This window comes from Malaclemys terrapin, chromosome 2 (genome assembly GCF_027887155.1).
Source record: "Malaclemys terrapin pileata isolate rMalTer1 chromosome 2, rMalTer1.hap1, whole genome shotgun sequence".
Lineage (NCBI taxonomy): Eukaryota > Metazoa > Chordata > Testudines > Emydidae > Malaclemys > Malaclemys terrapin.
The window spans coordinates 63,892,082-63,907,828 of NC_071506.1; the positions used below are offsets into that span (position 1 = coordinate 63,892,082).

At 40.7% G+C, this 15,747-nt stretch overlaps 1 protein-coding gene across 4 annotated transcripts in view; it reads left to right on the forward strand.

Moving 5' to 3' along the window:
* The window catches only part of LOC128831105 (uncharacterized), a 148,567-nt gene extending 133,297 nt beyond the window's left edge, over positions 1-15,270 (forward strand). For all 4 annotated transcript variants that reach the window (XR_008443748.1, XR_008443747.1, XM_054017224.1 and 1 more), the window contains one exon: positions 14,892-15,270. Coding sequence is in view for 2 of the 4 variants with exons in the window: in XM_054017224.1 (XP_053873199.1) it covers positions 14,892-14,946 (55 nt within the window). In the remaining 2 variants the exon portion in view is untranslated. The remainder of the gene's footprint in view (positions 1-14,891) is intronic.
* Positions 15,271-15,747: the final 477 nt, after the last annotated feature.

The following is a 15,747-nucleotide window of genomic DNA, read 5'->3' on the forward strand; positions in this document are numbered from 1 at the left end:
CTGAGCCCACCCACTACTCCAGATCCCAACCCAGGGACCCTCTAGGTGGCAGCCATGCACTGCATCTTCGTCAACCCCCCCACCGTCCGTTTCCCTGGGCCACTTCCCCGTAGCCCTAGCACCTTCTCTGCCCCGTATCCTTTCAGATAGGCTGGAGCTCCCTCTCGCTCCCCTGACCCTGTCCAAGATGCTGGTGATTCCCTCAGCCCTGCAGGGACCAAGTCTTTTCTCCCTGGGCTCCCAAGAGAGAACTGACTCCTCTGCCCTGCAGCTCTCTTTATATAGGGGCCTGCTCTGCCCTGATTGGGTACTCATTGCAGACCCTCTCTGATTGGCTGTCTGTTGTGCAGCCACTCCAGGGCTACTTTTAACCCTTTCTCCACCAGTGTGGGGCAGATGCGCCATCACAGCACTTTTATTCTTGCAATATGCATGAGAGGTGGGAGGTAGAATTGTTAATGGCATGTAGTTTACAGAATTCAGAAAATGAGGAAACAGCTATGGCTTCAAGGTGTCTTCATCTCTAGAGTAGAAAACTCTCTTGTGAGATCTTTACTTTCGAGGGATTTCCCAAATAATATAAGGTATAATGCTTAGGCTCTACAGGAAGAGGCTGGTTGTTATTTTCTTGAGAATATATCTCAGGATTTAACTCTTCCTCGGGTACATATAGAACTTTTTGTACTGTTGATTTAACTGGGTCATCTAAGCCTGACCCTTGGTCTCTTCCTCTAATCCCACTAGTTTTACCATTTCCCCTCCATGAAACGGGGCTTTTTTTTTTTTTTTTTTGAAGGCTTAAGATAGAATTCCAAGAGGATTCCCCCCTTATGTTTACAATCTCTTATGCAGATTGCTTGTCAGAATATTGTGATATTTGAAGATGAATACAATTTTTACAATCGGGCTGTTGACTAGATTCTCTGATCTCATTCCCTCCACCTCGGGAGAGCTTTTGCCAGAATAGTTTACATATCTTATCCTGCAATTCATCTTGATATAAAAATAAGATGAATAATATGGAATGTTTTTTAATTTTTGGAAACTTTAGATTTGTTTCTTTACAAGAAGCATGTTTATCTGAGTGTGAAATCATAGTCTTTCCTGGTTTTGAATCCTTTCTCCAAGAAGAAAGCCAAATGTCTAAAAGCGGCCCTCTATCAGGAGGACTTGTCACCTGGTTTCCTTTGCCCGAAAGCCCAGATTTTCTCTCTTAAATCAAAGTGTCAGGGCAGTCTGGCTGTATTTTTTTAAAATGTCCCTGATCTCCAAATTTTAGTATTCAATGTTTATTTTTCCTCCATTTTCTTCCTTTTATTCTGAGTAACTGTGGGAGTGGCTGATGAGCAAACTGATATAGTAGGTCTTCAATTCCCAGTGGCTCATCCAATTATTTTGGAAGATTGTAATGCTTCAGTATTACTCCAATTACCCTAATCTCCCTCAAATCTCTAGAGATCAGGTGGTTAATGTCTCTAGACAAAAATTAAAGGCATTATTAGATAAGTTTAATTTGATACTGGTAAATGGAAGAAGTGTAGGGACAGAAAAGAATATTTTACTTATATTTCAATGATTGGTGGTAATATTATTGATTATATTATCACCCCTATAATTAATTTGTCCTTTTATAGGGATTTTTCTACACTTTCTTGCCCAGATAGCGACCACTAACCTCTCACCATAATTATGACTGATGTGCCTTTTCTAGATACCGTTTTATTTCTGATGGGTGAGAATACCTTAATTACCCCCTTGGAACTATGTGGTTGTAAAAGACTAACATGAACCTCAGCCACTCAAGACAAATTATCTAGGCAACTGGAGGACTCTGATGTTAGATTTCTCAGAGACATAATTATATTAAGTCTGAGAATTCCTCTCAAATGTGTGAATTATATGAGCTGCTGGTAAAGTCCTTACAACCATTTGTTTCTAAACAAAGTGATTCTGGCTTACCTATTCCAAAAGTGCGTTCAAAAATAAGTGCATTTAGTTTGATGCATAAAGGAAAAGTCAGCGCTAGCGTATGTAGCTAATAGGGTGAGACACAGTCCCTCTCCTAATTTACTTCAGAATTTAGTACCTTCCAGAAGAAAATATAAAGGTTTATTATATCATAAAAAACAAGAATATCTTAGATACTTGTGGAAGGACTTAGAAGCAGCAGCTAAAGCTAAAAATTCTTCCATGTTTTGGAAGATGGTGGCCTCAGGATCTGGTAGATATACTCCAGTTGAGGAACACCATATTAATGATGAAGCCTGGATAGTACATATGGGCCAGGTCTTTAATGATTTCCTCTACCAGTTTTTTTAATCTAATTCTACCTTAATTGATGCAATGCGGAATCCTCTCTTTGATTTATCTCTGTGACATTCAGTAATGGACAGTAAAGTACAGTCATTTATTTTAGCCCAACAATGGAAAAATGCTCCAGAAGAAGATTTTCTCCATGTCAAAGATTTTCAGGAGAGCCTTAATTAGAGGTCCTCAGTCTTGGCTAAATTATTTACTATTATTAATCATACTGGATGTATTCTGGCTGGCTGGAAGCCCAGTATCATACTTCCTATTTTTAAAAAGGGGATAGAAAGTATCCTTCTTCATATAGTCTGTTAGATGTGGCATGTGGTCTTTAGAGGCAACATGGTCTTTAGAGGCTAATTTTACTATATGAAGAGCAGTCTGGCTTTAGGGCTAGTAAATCCACAATTCATCGTATTATTTTATTCTATATGATAAATAAAACAGTACTAGATTGTCTGCTGCTTTCATAGCTTTAAAGATGGCAATTGATTCTATTAACCAAGACAAACTTTGATGAAATTAAGAAGGATGTGTATCCATCTAAGACTTTTGCATATGTTGGAGACTTTACTTCAGGGCAATATGGCTAGGGTAAGAACTAAGGCCAATAGAGAATGTACCAATATTTTCCCTGTTTCTAAGGGAGTACTCCAGGGATGCCTTCTAGCACCTCTTCTTTTAAATTGTATGTTAATGATGTGGTGGCTCTTTTAAAGGAAAATAATTTTTTCCATTGCAAATTCAGAGTACATCTATTTTGTTGGTGTTATATGCTGATGATATGGTTGTAGGCTGCCACTGGTTATTATCTTGTTTTTCCTCTTATGGTAACTGTCAAGATCTGGTTCTCAATTATAAGAAGACCCAGGTCATGATTTGGGGGAAGAACCAATTGAGAAGATAGAAGGCCACCCTGTAGAACAAATCTCTGCTTTTACTTATTTATGGATAAAGTTTCATCACTAAGGCCACTGGTCTGCTTATTATAAAGACTTAAAACAAAAGCCCTTGGCACTACTCAGGGGATGCTCTGTTTTACCCACTCATATGGTGAGGACAGAGTTGACTCAGAGCTAAGAATTTTTAATGCTAAAATAATAACATAGATGCTCTGTGGGGCTGAAGTTTGGTTTAGGGGCCAAATTATGGCCTTAGAGATTGTTCAAAACAATTTTTGATGTGACATTTAATTCTCCCAAATTCTACCTCTGCCTCATTTTTACATGCCAAGGTGGGTGTTCCATCTATAAGTAGTAGAAGTTGTATTGCTTTCCTTAGATTTTGGTCTAAGATCCGTATTCTTCTAGATTATTGATTGTCCCATCTTTGCCTTCTGGAGATCGAGGAACAACCTGTGTACACCTTATTTCCCAATTTAGTATAGCTAGGTTGGGGTTTTTAATCAACATAATCAACTACTCAATCAGAATGTGACGTATAGTACCCAGCAAGAACTGGCTATGATTCTAAGTTTGCCTTTTGGTTTTCTACTTAGAAGATGGCTCATTTTTTTTAATGGTATTTAAATGAGTTATTAAATCCTTATTTATGAGGCATATACTCAGTTAAGATTCCAAACCAAGGAAACTCTGTCCTTAATGGAAGATATGGAAAAGTTCCTTCACGTCTTCGTTTTTGCCATGTAAATCTGGAGCACTGGAAGATCTACCTCGTTATCTTTTCAAATTGTAGAATTTTTCAGCTTCTGAAAGCATGATGCATTTTACCTCTTTTGTATAAAAAAGAATTTTTATCACCATCCCAAAAGATAATGTTTTAAATCTTTTTCTCAGTCCCCAGTAGTAATCAAATAGGAGGCAGTTTTTTCCTTTTCAGCATTGTGCTGAAAAAGAGAATTTTTGTTAGGTTCTGACTGACATTTTAATGTATTACAAGGTGCTGTTTTAGACTGTGTATGTTTTTCTTTTAGCATTTGCAAGAGACATATATCATATGTGATTTAATAAAATGTAATTGAAATTGAATACTTCCCTACTTAACAAGAATGTTGGGACATGCAATTCACTAATGTTTGTACTGTGCTTTGAGATACTAGGATGGAACATGCTATAGAAGTGCAATGTGTTTTTGTTGTTGTTGTTGATTGAAAGTTCTGATATTCTTACAAATTAAGAGTCATATTTCACAGTTATCAACTCTCAGCTAAAACATAGCTCTCTTATTATACCACAGCTGTGAAATAGGACTGTATGATAACTGGCTTTAAGGTTATTGTTATACCCATTAAAGAAAGATGGATAAAATTCATACCTCAAGGCTCCTATTTGAACTTCTGTGATAACAGGCAGAAGAGCACTCTTGGTGGAATCCATCTAATTGCAGAGGGACAAGGTCTATGCGCTGCTTACACCCTATGTAAGACCTATTTTAAGGATTGTGTGAGTCTTGACCTTGTCCTGGTCCTGGTCCTCTTCAGTTGGATGGATTTCATTCTCTTGAGGGAATGGAACTTACTAAAGAGTATTTTAGGTTTCACAAGGATATTTGGAACCAGAAATACAGCACTTTAAGTACCTTTATGTGGGCAAAAAGTTGTACAGGGTGATTTCAGTGCAGTTTGTTGACATCAGTGGGAGTTGTAGGAGCTCAGCAGCTCTAAAAATCAGACTATTTAAATCTCCCAGTATGATTTAGGTGCCTAGCTGTGGACACCATGTTTGAAAACTTGAGCCCTGGAGCTTATAACAAGTGCTGGTTTGACAGCCATAGAGTCCCAAGTCCTCTCTCTAGCCATCAGAACATATATAGAAGGGCAATACAAGCTTCCTTATTTAATGTGTCTCAACCCTTACCTGGATGGAGCACTTCTAGCAGCAAGGAAGTAGTTCAGGCTCCCATTAATCATTTGCCTTCCTGCTGAGGAAAGCACCAAAAATATTGTTGGTTTCATGATGTGGACTAAGAACTGCATTCAAGTTAATTCAGATAGATCACTTTGCTGTCAAACAGCAATGCCTTTCATTCTCTACCGCACTGGACTGGATTCAGATGGAGCACACAGTAAAGAAAGCCACTGTATCCTATTATCAGTTCCATAAGCCATCCAGTCTTAGTTCTGTAAATGTCCAGTGCTTTTATTTTATCTAGCAACAAAAAACTACACAACAGTAATTTTAACACCAATTTTGACATCATCATAATTCAAGGACAAGAATCTTGAGGATTCTTATGTACAGGGCAGGTGTCCTTCTATTTTTTTATTTCAGGTCTCGGTCATCTTAAAATGAGTGTCAGTGATCACATTGTTGGGTATAACAAAACCAGTTCTTTGCCTCCTGCTTAATCCCAGCAAGCATTACTGTCCTCTGCCTTTGTCCACATGCATTATCATTTGTGTCTGTTATCCATGTCCTCAGAGACCTAATACTCTTTTCTTTGGTGCAGCTTGATGTGGAGCAGCAGTAAGAATTGCTGCAGGCAGTGTCTGACAAACACCTGCCATTTGGTCAGTGTCAATTCCTCAAGGGAGGGGCAGGCATTTGTTTCATGATTGGAGGGAAAAATCCTATATTCATCAAGACCCAAAGAAAATACGTAACATTTGGAACAAAAGGTCCATGTTCCAGTCCAGCTGTCAATATTAATAGCTACATAGCCAGTCTTCTGATGAACACATTCATTAAGGTCATATTAATACTACGTAAAAATAGTAGAATGTGCAGGAAATGTCTCTTTCCTCTTTCAGTTTGAATTTCTACCTCTCATTGATCCTGGCATTCTAAGAATCTGTGTGAAACAGCACCTTGTGTAAAAACAGACTGTTCAATTACGGTGCTTGGGAGAAGGAAGGAATAACAGTGAGTGAGCCTGAAGCTTTAAAAAAATAGATCTGAAGCTTATTCTGTCATTTATCATCATGTTTTTATATCGATGCAGGGTGGATGTGAATTTCCATAATTGATTTCCCTCCCCATTTATTGAGGTTAAAATGATGTGGATAAAAACTTTGTTGGTTCACTATGGGGCACCTGTTGTGCCCGTCTCTTTAAGAAATTCTCCTGAACGCCTGTTTCTCTCAGATTTTCTCTCCATGGGACTTTGTACTTAGTTCTCTGCAGGGCCGGCTCCAGCTTTTTTGCTGCCCCAAGCGGCGAAGAAAAAAAAAAGAAAAAAAGATAAAGCCGTGATTGGCGGCACTTCGGCGGCAGCTCTACCACGCCGCTTCATTCTTTGGCGGCAATTCAGCGGCCGGTCCTTCCCTCTGAGAGGGACTGAGGGACCCGCTGCTGAAGACCCAGACGTGACACCGCTCTCCGTTGGCCGCCCCAAGCACCTGCTTCCTGCGCTGGTGCCTGGAGCCGGCCCTGGTTCTCTGAGTTTGTTAATCTCCCCTCTTTTAAATCCATTGCCCTTATTCTGCTGCTCTCACTCCTTTCTTTCCTTAGCTTCATGATTCTATCATTTCATGATCACTTTCATCCAAGTTGCCTTCCACCTTCAGATTTACAATCAGTTAAAATAACAAATGGAGATATCCTCTCTCCTAGAACTGGAAGAGACCCTGAAAGGTCATCGAGTCCAGCCCCCTGCCTTCACTAGCAGGACCAAGTACTGATTTTGCCCCAGATCCCTAAGTGGCCCCCTCAAGGGCTGAACTCATAATCCTGGGTTTAGCAGGCTAATGCTCAAACCACTGAGCTATCCCTCCCCTCCCTGTTAGTCAGGATCAAGTCTAAAATGGCTGATCCCATCCCCCAAACCCTCCCCACCCCTACACACTTACTTCCTCAAACAAGAAGTTGTCCCCAGTACGTTCCAAGAAGTTACTGGATATTTTGTTCTTTTGCTGTATTACCCACCCTATCCTGCTGCCCCAAAATGACATCAACTGTCTTTAAAATATCAGCTAGCAAAACATGAGCAACACAAAGTTGCTTGTTAGTCAGCCTGTCACAGGGTAATACTGGCCCTGTAAGAGGTCAGTTGACCTCCAATGAGATTTAAGAGAGGGCACTTGGGTCCTACGGGGAGAAGACTGGGTGAGTCAGAGATCTTCTGGGTCAGAACCTGAGAGAATCAGGAAGGTGGAGGTGAGAACCATCTGAGAACTCAGAACTGAGTCCAGAAAGGGAGCAAACTCAGAGGATGCCCCTGAAGGAAGGAGTGGTGAGAGTTCTTTAGTGAGCAATGGAGCCAGATCAGGCTGGTGAAAGCAAAATGCAGGAAGGCAGGCAGGGGGTGGGGGAATTACAGCCAAGCTTCTCCAGGCAGGAGAGCCGTGGTCAGAAAGGGCTGAAGGCTGAGTTCAGCATCTTCCTTCTGGCTCTCTGAGCTGGAAAGCTGAGGACGGAGAGCTGTTGAGGACTGGGAAATGGTGGAGGGGTGAGCCTGCTGATGTCTCTGGGCAACAGCTGGAATCATACCTGAGAGGAAACACAGGGCAGAGTAGTACCCCTAGCTAGAGGAGCTGGGGTGAGGCACTGTGAGGAATGCTGGAGCCATATCAGCGTGCTAGGCATGGTGAGGGGCACCAGAACTATACTTGAAAGTTGGCATGTGGGGAGAGATGCTGGAGTTGTACTTGGTGTGTTGATGGACTGTAGAGATCTGAAAGAGTAACTGTATTGTGTGAACTGTGGTGGGGAATTATGGTTGTGGAACCTTTTGTAATAAATTATCCCTGCAAAGGGCTATTTATACTCTGAAAACAAGCACAGAGTTACTGGGGACTCCATAAGAAAAGGGAAACTGAAGAGGATGAACTGGTTGTGCCGCAGCCTACTACAGGAGGGTGCCCATGGCAGGACTCGCCTTATCACGTGGCCATCTTAAGTTAAATACTTTATAAACATTCCCACCCACAGGGGCACTATAACATAGCATAATCATGGCTGAAGTCTTCATTGCTACATGATTGTTTATCACAATACTTACTATAAACAAATGTACCATCACTGAATGGACAGCGTTAACAATAGTTCTAAAAATAAACCCTGGAGCTGCTCAAAAATGTTCTAACAATGTTTTGTCCTTGGAAAAAGCCATTTCATTTATATTGAAACTGTCTGTGGGAAAGTTTTTTGACACAATTTTGTTTAGAAAAACCATCACAATGTGGCGTTTTGATAAGGTTGATTTTATTAGAATGGAATGTTTTGATTTTTTTGGTTTTGAAATTTATATTATACTAGTACAGGGGTTCTCAAACTGGGGGTCGGGACCCATCAGGGGGTTGCCAGGTTATTACCTGGGGGAGTCGCGAGCTGTCAGCCTCCACCCCAAACCCCGCTTTGCCTCCAGCATTTATAATTGTGTTAAATATATAAAAAAGTATTTTAAATTTATTAGGGGGCTTGGTATGTGAAAGGGGTCACTAGTACAAAAGTTTGAGAACACTGTACTAGAATATAATGTCATGATATTAAAAAAACAAAATGAAACTTGCTTATCTAAATGCACTTTTTCAAAATATTTTGTGTTGTGGAAAATTTCAAAATTTGATGTTTTGTTTTGATTTGGAATGAAAACAGATGTCAAAACCATGGACTTACCCACAAAACTGAAATTCCAGTTCCCACTCAGCTCTTAAAAAAAATGCATATAGCATATTTTATAATCAGACTTTATCACAATTTCACTGAAGATAAAGATGAAAACACTCGTTGCATGTTAGCTAAGCAATCCCATCCCTCCAAAACCAGCTTAAAGCTTCCTTCCTACACATCTTTTTTTTCTTCAGAGAGAGGCAACTGCCTGATGCAGGCAGCAATATATGGCAACAAATCAGTGTGTTTACAATTTTGACATCCATGTTCCATCCCGGGATCTGCTTCAAGAAACCCTGTGGTGAAAGCAGCAAAACTGTGCTGTGCAATGCCATTATTCTATTAGCAAAAGAGCTTGACCTTTATAAAAATGTAATAAACCCACATGAATACGCAAGGCAGATGATGACCTTATGGAAAATATTATATTCTCTGTAAGACATTACATATTTATTATGTGTTATATTCTATCAACTTTGCCTGTGTATATTAAAATATAATGTGTTTTATATAATATGAGTAACCTTCAAGTGCACTATGGCAGGATTCTGATGTCACAGCATTTTTATACTGATGAAAATCCATTGACTTGAATGAAGTTATTCCTAGTATAAATAGGGGAAGTGAAGAGAAAATTGAGCCCACCATATAATCACAACGATGAGCAGAATTATCCAAAATGTATTTATTTTTAAATTTGGCTAGAGTGAAACACCAAATATGAGGCACTAGGTATATGTCCATGAAGGGTTCAGTATTCTTCCATACCTATCACTAATTGCTCTGTACTGAATACTCTTCATTTTGCATTCTTCCCTCAAATTAAGAGGAATTTAAATTAAATGAGCAGACCTATGTGAATAAAAGATAAAAAATAGTTGTACAAAGACAGAACTTGTAATGGATGGATATTAGAGATATGTGCGATCTCTTTCTGCTGAATCACATTTAAAGGTCACTAACACATATTAAATTAGAGGTCCACGTTCCAACATACACAAATCTATTTCTGGATGGACTTTTTGCAGAGGTTGTGTTGATCATATCCAAGATTAGATTGATTGATCCTTCACTCCAGCTCAATGAGGTTTGATTATGGGCACCCAGATGACTAGAGAGTTAGGAGAGAGCTCGTTCAAAATGGCTAATTGGATGGTTCAGGTTCCTTCCACCACTGACAAATTTTTAAGCAGCAAAGAATATATAATATGCCTTAAAAGGACTCATTAGGGCTCAGGTTTCAGAGTGGTAGCTGTGTTAGTCTGTATCAGCAAAAAGAACAGGAGTCCTCGTGGTACCTTAGAGACTAACAAATTTATTTGAGCATAAGCTTTCATGGGCTAAAACCCACTTCAACAGATGCATGGAGTGGAAAATACAGTAGGAAAATATATATACACAGAGAGCATGAAAATATGGGTGTTGGCATACTGTATTTTCCACTGCGTGCATCCGATGAAGTGGGTTTTAGCCCACGAAAGCTTATGCTCAAATAAATTTGTTAGTCTCTAGGGTGCCACAAGTACTCCTCGTTCATTAGGGCTCAGTAACACAGATCTTTGAAGCAAATGAGGAAAAGTCCTGGTCAGCATGCTGGTCCCCCCACTGTCCATTTTGCAGCTTGATTTGTATTCCAACCTACCCATCTAGCAGAAATCTCCTCATTACCTTCCTGTCCACCCACCTTCTGTCCTCCATCTGCCTGCTTAACATTCCACCCCGCAAAACATAAAACCAACCACCAGCTAGATATGCCAAGATTACACCCCCATCCCCCCGCCCCCGGGAAGCTGTTGCTGCAATGCTACAAACACCAAAGCAGAATTAAAACAGTGCACAGCTGCTGCCCTCAAAAGACCCTGCCTGAACTCCAGTTTGAAAAATTGCTTTAGCCATAAGCTGCAGAGTAAAGCATTAGCAACAAAAGTGAATCACTTGAGGGAAAGCAAAAGTTTGAGCATGCAGTAAATGAAGGATGACAAGAGATCCACTGAATCAAACAAATTATTTGCCACCACAAGAAGGGTCATTAAAAAAAAGACAAAAGGTTACAGTGCTGTGGGTGAGGGAAGCAGAGATAAATGGTAGGAAAATAATTTCCTTGAAAAACTACCTCTAAATTCTTGAGTAACAACTGAGTAACAAAACTGAGTAACAACAAATAATTAAAATGCAGACTAACAGGTTTGTGTACCTACCCCCATGCCAACCCACACAATGACAAGGTTAAACATTGGCCTCATCACATTTGAGGAATGAATCTCAGATAATTTGGGAGAGGGCTTCTTTAAATCATGTAAATTACAAAGTAACCAAAGATACTTCACCAATTATTTAGATAATGGCATAGAGATTACCCTTATAAAGGTTGCAGGTGATACCAACCTGGGAAAGGTTGCAAGTGCTTTGGGGGATGGGATTAAAATTCAAAATGATCTAGATAAATTGGAGAAATGGTCTGAAGTAAATAGGATGAAATTAAATAAGGACAAATGCAAAGTACTCCACTTAGGAAGGTGCAATCAGTTGCACACATACAAAATGGGAAATGACTGCCTAGGAAGGAGTATAGCAGAAAGGGATCTGGGGGTCATAGTGGATCACAAGCTAAATATGAGTCAATAGTGTAACACTGTTGCAAAAAAAGCAACCAGCATTCTGAGATGTATTAGCAGGGTTGTTGTAAGAAAGACATGAGAAGTAATTCTTCCACTCTCCTCCATGCTGATTAGGCCTCAACTGGAGTATTGTGTCCAGTTCTGGGTGCCACATTTCAGGAAAGATGTGGACAAATTAAGAGAATCCAGAGAAGAGCAACAAAAATGATTAAAGTTCTAGAAAACATGACCTATGAAGGAAGACTGAAAAAATTGGGTTTGTTTAGTCTGGAGAAGAGAAGAGACATGATAACAGTTTTCAAGTACATAAAAGGTTGTTACAAGGAGGAGGGAGAAAAATTATTCTCTTTAACCTCTAAGGATAGAACAAAAAGCAATGGGCTTAAATTGCAGCAAGGGCAGTTAAGGTTGGACATTAGGAAAAAACTTCCTAACTGTCACGGTAGTTAAGTACTGGAATAAATTGCCTAGGGAGGTTGTGGAATCTCCATCATTGGAGATTTTTAAGAGCAGGTTAGATAAACACCTGTCAGGAATGGGCTAGATAATACTTAGTCCTGCCAGGGGACTGGACTTGATGACCTCTCAAGGTCCTTTCTAGTCCTATGATTCTCTTAATCAGATCCCATAAGCACAGCCATGTTTTTGTAACCAGTTCCTGACACTTTGATCTGATTCAGACATAACAAACATGGCTGAGTTCTCAAAGAAGCTTTTTTCCCAACACAATACAACCTCTGGGTCAGCTGTATTTGTGCATGATACTTACCACTTTCTTGAACAGGGTTTTAATCTGTGCATTCTGGGAAAATCTGGGCAGCTATCCCATTGTACGGTGGCACAGGATATAGTGCCAGAAAAAATGAACACTGAGCAGCATCAGCAGTGTGCACAGCAATGCACTTTGAAATGTCTTATTGCTGAGAGAGCTGGGAAGAAGGTGAGCTATCTTAGATGCACAAGCAGCAGCGCTGCTAACCTGAATCATTCAAAAACCATAAATCAGGACTAAAATTATCATGAGATTGGCTTGGCAATCATGAGATTTAAAATACGTACACATTTGGAGTTCTTTTTCTTTGTCTTCTAGGTTTTGAGCCTTTAGGATGCTCTCGGTCACATTTGCAAACTTTTCTCTACAACAGGGGTCGGCAACGTTCGGCACGCGGCTCGCCAGGGTAAGCACCCTGGCGGGCCGGGCCAGTTTTATTTACCGCTGACGTGGCAGTTTCGGCCGATCGCGGCCCCCATTGGCTGCGGTTCGCCGTCCCGGGCCAATGAGAATGGCGAGAAGCCACGGCCAGCACATCACTCGCCCGCGCCGCTTCCTGCCACCCCCATTGGCCCGGGATGGTGAACCGCGGCCAGTGGGGCCATGATCGGCCGAACCTGCCGCGTCAGCAGGTAAATAAAACTGGCCCTGCCCGCCAGGGTGCTTACCCTGGTGAGCCGCGTGCCGAACGTTGCCGACCCCTGCTCTACAACCTTGTGGGTTAGAAATGTACTATTTCTAAATGAAAGCTGAGATTCTCACATAATCACAGGTGTTCAGGAACTGAGGCTTTTAAAAAAAGTCAAATATTATGAGACTTGAGATCAAATTGCTAGACTTGGCAACAAATGCTGCTCTACTCTGGACCTTTCTGATACTAAAGACCAACAACTATTTTAACAGATTTGCTGCTAGCAGTGTTTACGCTTTCATCTGTTTCTACATTAGAGAATTGTATCATTGCCACTGGTGCTGGTACAAATTACAATCTGCATTGTATCCATTCATGATATTGACACAAAGCACACTTTCTGCTGCAATTGCAGATTGTTGCACTTATCCCAGAATTCTGGCCACAGATCACTGGAGCTTTCCTGGAACAGATAAGAATATCAAAATTGCCACCTTGGTTCATCTAGTTCATTATACTGTCTCTAACGGGGGCCAGCAGCAGATGCTTTGTTGAAAGGTGAAACGAATCCAGTAGACAGATGGGGGCTAATTTGTCCCACATCCAGATCTCAACCTAATTCCCAATAGTTAGAAATTAAACCCTGATAGTGGAGGTTTCGTATCCCTTCAAATATGTTAGCATGAAATATTATGCATTTGGATATTCTTGTCCATCTAAATGTCCATTCTGTCTTTGAATCTTGATAAATTATTGTCCTCAATAACTTCCTGTAGCAATGAATTCCACAGATTAATTATATGTGGTGTGAAAAAGCATTTCCTTTTATCAGTTTTGAATTTGCTACCTTTAATTTCATTGAATGTCACCTTCTTCTTTTGTTATGACACAAGGAGAACAGAGACACCCAACCTACTGTCTCTCTGCTGTTCTTCCTAGGCCCTCACATTGTTTGGCCAACACATCTTTGTTGTCTAACATGATTGCTTTTGAATGCCACATCAGATCAATTCCAAAATTTCAGGGAATGATCTAGGCATCAATGGGTAGAACCCTATTGGTTTGGGGAAACATTCGGAAAAAACAGGAGTACTTGTGGCACCTTACAGACTAAAAAATTTATTTGAGAAAGTAGGGGGGAATGGCAGATACATGGAGACTCATGCATCTGGTTAGCAGACTCAGAGCTTCAACCACCTCTGCAGTTGCCCATACATAAAAAAAAAATTGATGGCAGCAATTAACATCGTCAGCATAAGAACACACCCCATTTCAGCTCCGCCCATCCTCCTAATACAGTTTAGAAATGTTGACACTCTAAATGAATTATATCCCAGACAGAAAGAAAATCCATAAGATTGGTGGGGGATGGGTAGAAGGAGCTGGCCTGGCATGGGGCTGGGGGTAGGTGTTGCAGGGACTTGGAGATGGGAGGGTGGCACACAGGGAGCCTGTGGGATGCAAGAAGCCTCTGGCATGTACAATAAATTTGGCCAGCTGAAGTAATAAAGTTTGTGCCCCCATAGTTTTATATACTTTTATCATGTCCTCACTTATTTATTGCCTTTCTAAGATAAGCGATCCCAGTCTTCAATGTGTCATCATTTCCTAATCATTCTTGCCAGCCTTCTCACATTCTTCTTGAATTCTTCATAATGGTGTACAGTCTATGATATGTAATGTCTATCTTCACCTGTTTACATTTCTGTTTGTTTCCAGTGGACTGCTTTGGTTCTGTCCTACATGAGGATTTGTGCCTGTGGCATGAGGGGCAGAGGATGAATGTCCTACCACGCTCTTACATTCCCAGAGTAGTTGCCTTGGTCAAGGTCACCCTGAATCATTGCCAAGTTGATTCTGGGCTTGGTGGTCCGGAGCTATTGCACTGAGTACTGCCCGCTTCATGTGGAACTGCTTGTGGAGGGAATGAGCTTTTTTTAGCATTGTCAGGTGTCCAATAACATTTAAAATGGGGATTTTGTTGCATTACTGTTCTTTTCTTGGTTTGCTTTGCAGCTGAACTTATGGTTTTATTCTCTCATGTTTCTCTCTAGGATCCAGAGACTGCAGTGGTGTGTGCCTGAGTCTGTAGAGAGGACACCCCTCTAATCCCTCCATATGGCCCAAGGAGTTCTCCTCATCCCTCGATCCGGTCTAATGCAGTGGGGCCCCTGGGAAATATACTGCCTTGAGGAGGTAGGAGGTACTAAATCTGGCCCTGCAGGACTTCTTTCTCCAATACCCTTCTGAATATGCCACTCTCACAGCCCTAGAAGATTCTCCTCAAGATGAATGCTATGGAATGATATCATTCCCTGCCTTGGCCCAGCCCCACCACAGCCAAGGGCCCTCTGGCAGAGACAGACACATCAAACAAAGGCATCTCCACACACTGAAACATACCACTGCCATTTAAAAAAACATACTGGGGAAACCCAGCCTACACTCTCCCTGCAGCAGGAAATGTGTTGTCCCCTCCTGATAATTAGTGCCAGTTGCTATCATTAACCAAATGCTTCTGGTGTCAGATGTTATCAGTGACCTAAAGCAAATGCTCATGTCCTTAAATTTTCAACTTTTATCTCATCACATGAGTGCAAATACTTCTGTCAAACAGTTATACTTTCAATCACTGTTACATCTGGGTTTGAAACTCTTCAGGACAGGGACTCACTCTTTGTTGTACATCTGTACAGTACTTCACACGGAAGGGCTAGGGCCCATTGGTGCTTCCACAACACAAATAATAAATATATAACCTCATCCTAAGTTTGAAATTTACTGCAAAATACATTCAGATGCAGAAACCCATTTAAGTACAGCATTAGATATGGAAATAGTGTTTTTGTTAATTTTTCTGCTAAAAAGATATGTCAACATATTTCTTATTTTTAATATAAAAATCAATTA